This window comes from Neophocaena asiaeorientalis, unplaced genomic scaffold, assembly GCF_003031525.2.
Source record: "Neophocaena asiaeorientalis asiaeorientalis breed wild unplaced genomic scaffold, Neophocaena_asiaeorientalis_V1.1 scaffold371, whole genome shotgun sequence".
Classification (NCBI taxonomy): domain Eukaryota; kingdom Metazoa; phylum Chordata; class Mammalia; order Artiodactyla; family Phocoenidae; genus Neophocaena; species Neophocaena asiaeorientalis.
Genome location: NW_020172369.1, coordinates 4,011 through 7,270, shown reverse-complemented (window position 1 = coordinate 7,270; position 3,260 = coordinate 4,011). Strand labels below are relative to the sequence as shown.

The 3,260-nt window shown below is 38.1% G+C and overlaps 1 protein-coding gene across 1 annotated transcript in view; it reads left to right on the top strand.

Annotated features, from left to right (window-relative positions):
- LOC112390495 (NEDD4-like E3 ubiquitin-protein ligase WWP1) overlaps nucleotides 1-1,322 on the top strand; it is a 60,495-nt gene extending 59,173 nt beyond the window's left edge. Inside the window, exon 13 of the mRNA XM_024731454.1 lies at nucleotides 1,184-1,322. Within this exon, the coding sequence (XP_024587222.1) occupies nucleotides 1,184-1,316 (133 nt within the window). The 3' untranslated portion in view covers nucleotides 1,317-1,322. The remainder of the gene's footprint in view (nucleotides 1-1,183) is intronic.
- Nucleotides 1,323-3,260: the final 1,938 nt, after the last annotated feature.

The window sequence follows — 3,260 nt, the reverse complement described above, 5'->3', positions numbered from 1 at the left end:
GCCCATGAATGGGCTTCCTAGTGTGTGGAAACCTTTCCTCCTTCACGGCTCCCTCCCACTGGTGCAGGTCCCGACCCTATTCTTTTGTCTCTGTTTATTCTTTTTTCTTTTGCCCTACCCAGGTACATGGGGGGTTTCTTGCCTTTTGGGAGGTCTGAGGTCTTCTGCCAGCGTTCAGTAGGTGTTCTATAGGAGCAGTTCCACATGTAGATGTATTTCTGATGTATCTGTGCGGAGGAAGGTGATCTCTGCGTCTTACTCTTCCGCCATCTTCCTCCCAATCTAGGCATTTGTTTTAAAAAGAACTGTGATAATTATTTTATTTTTAAACAAATAATGTTACCTCATTTTAACACTACAATTTTCTTTCTTTTTTTTTTTTCTTCCATTTTTAAAGTCTTTATTGAATTCGTTACAGTATTGCTTCTGTTTTATGTTTTGGTTTTTTGGCGGCGAGGCATGTGGGATCCTAGCTCCCTGATCAGGGATCCAACCCACACCCACTAACACTATAATTTTCTCTATGCTCTTTTCTCATGTCCTTTCACTCCTGTGGACTATTATGGAAGGGCTAAGAGATTAAAGTACTGATGTTGATATATTATTTGTAAATCATTTTAGAAAAACTATTAATTTTATCACTTAATTGACTCCTCTTAACTCATGACAGTTTTAGGACTTTGTGTCTTGAAATTATTATATTCACATTCCTTTATCGTGTTTTTTAGAAAATTACTATAAAATGTGATTCTGCCAAGTGCTTAAGTTTATGCTTTTATATTAAAAACCTGTTTTTTAAATTTCTCCTCCCAACCCTTTTCTCCAATTAGGCTTCAATGTTAGCTGCAGAAAATGACCCATATGGGCCTTTGCCACCAGGCTGGGGTAAGCTAATATGTTGTTGGTAAAAATACCTGAAATGTATATATAGCAAATAGTTAATAAATGCTACGCTCACTCTGTTTTTAGAAAAAAGAGTGGATTCAACAGACAGAGTTTACTTTGTGAATCATAACACAAAAACAACCCAGTGGGAGGATCCCAGAACTCAAGGGTATGTATATACTGCAGCCTTACGTAAGTGATCTTACACATGTCTGAAGATGGAATCAAGTAAACCTTGATTCAGACATTTTTAGCACCTAGAAAATGATCACCTTGTGATTGGAACTTTATCTTTTAGCCTACAGAATGAAGAACCCCTGCCAGAAGGCTGGGAAATTAGGTATACCCGGGAAGGCGTTAGGTACTTTGTTGATCATAACACAAGAACAACAACGTTCAAAGATCCTCGCAATGGGAAGTCATCTGTGTAAGTGAAGTTCTTAAATGCTGTTTAATGAGGATATAAAGTTTCATTTCTAATTTAGCTTCAAGTTTAGCAACAAATTTTACTTTGTGTATTAAGAAAATCTACATGAGTAATACCCTGGTATACCTGCCTTTGCCCTACTTTATTACAGAATGGATTTGTGGCACATAATTTCTTAATAAGAACAATAGCAAATATTTAGTGATTACTATGTGCCAAGGATTCTTTTAAGCACTTTATATAAATTAGCTTTTTATCTTCCAAAAATTCCTTGAGGTAGATACTGTTATTTTCCAAGTGTAGAAACAGGCTTAGGGAGCATAACTAACTTATGCAAAATCATAACGGCAAATAATGGAAGTGGTTTCAGACCAAGGCAGTCTGTCCGCAGAGTCTGTGCTCTTAAGAGATGCATCATGCTGCTGCATCGTCAGAGAATGAGACATTCAACAAAATTGAATTTTCCAGGTAAAAAATAGCTTAATTATTTGAAAGAGCTCTCCTTCATCCTTACTCTTAGGTGTGATATCTTTGCATCACTAAGAAAATAGAAGCAGCGATTAAGTTTTTTACAAATTCCTACCATTACATCTATCTACCTACCAGTATCTGTCTTCCCTCTTCATTCTAAAGATGAACTGTCATTGCTCCTATCAAAGGCCAGTCCCTCTGGTGGCACACTAGATCTTTCCCCCTCTTTTCCAATTAACTGCTCTATGAGTGATCATGTTTCTATCTTCCATCTTTCTCTGATGAATTATTCTCATCATCTATTAATTCTCTTAGATTGAAAATGAACAAGTAGAAAGCCATAACTCTTCAACTTATAAATCCATTCAGTGAAAATTCATTTTTATTACCACCCTATACAAGAAAACTAACTAAATGAGTTGTCTCTATATTGCTGTTTCTAATTTCTCTCTCAGACCGACAACAAGGAAGTTTCACTGACCCTGACGCTGCTAAGGGTACCAGTGACCTCCACATAGTTGAGGGGTTGTTTTGCAGTTCTGTTTTGACACAATAAGGAGGATTTGACAAAAATTTCTCTCTCCTGGCAAAAGTATCAATAGTACAGGGACTCAACTTTCATGATTTCCTTCTGCCTTTTTGGTCTTACTTCTTCCTCTGTTTTTTGGGTCCTCCTTTTCTCTTTAGCCTGTTAACATTGAAGTACCCAGAGCTCTGTCCTTAGATCTCTTTCCTTTTTTGTCCGTGCTCATTCTCTTGGTGAATCTTATCCAGTGTCAAAAAATTTCTATATGCTGATGACTCACAAATGTTATCTCTAGCTTTTCACTTTTCACTTGAAATTTTGTTTCATATATTCAGCTGCTTACTTGATAACTCTGTTCATAACTTTTTCCTGATAACTGCCATCAATCAGGCTTGTTCTACCTGGGCTGTTTCCATCTCAGTTGAAGGCAACTCCACTCTTAGGTGTGCTTGAGCCAGAAATCTTGGAATTATCCTCGACTGCTCTTTCTCTCTTACCTCACATACAGTCCATCAAGAATTCTAGTTACTGCACCTTCAGAAGGTATCCAGGACCAGCTGTGTCTCGCCACATCCACTGCCACCACTTTGGTCCAAGCTACCACGCTCTCTCACTTGGAGTGGTGCCTCTTAAGTATTGCTCTGCTTTCTACCCACACCTCATGTAATACTATTCTCCATAAAGCAGCAAGACTTTTTAATTTTTTTCTTTTAATTTAAGTAGAAAGTTATTCCTTTGCAGAAAACCCTTCAGTGGTTTCCTTCTCAATCAGAGTGAAAAGCAAAGTACTTACAGTGGCCTCCAAGCCCTTATGGCATCTGACCCCTATTATCTCTTCAACCTCATCTCTGATATTTCTTCTCATTCACTCTGCTTCAGCTTCCCTGGCCACTTAGCTGTACCTCAGACATCTGAGGCTCCCACATCTGGGCTTTCATTTCCTCTGCTTGG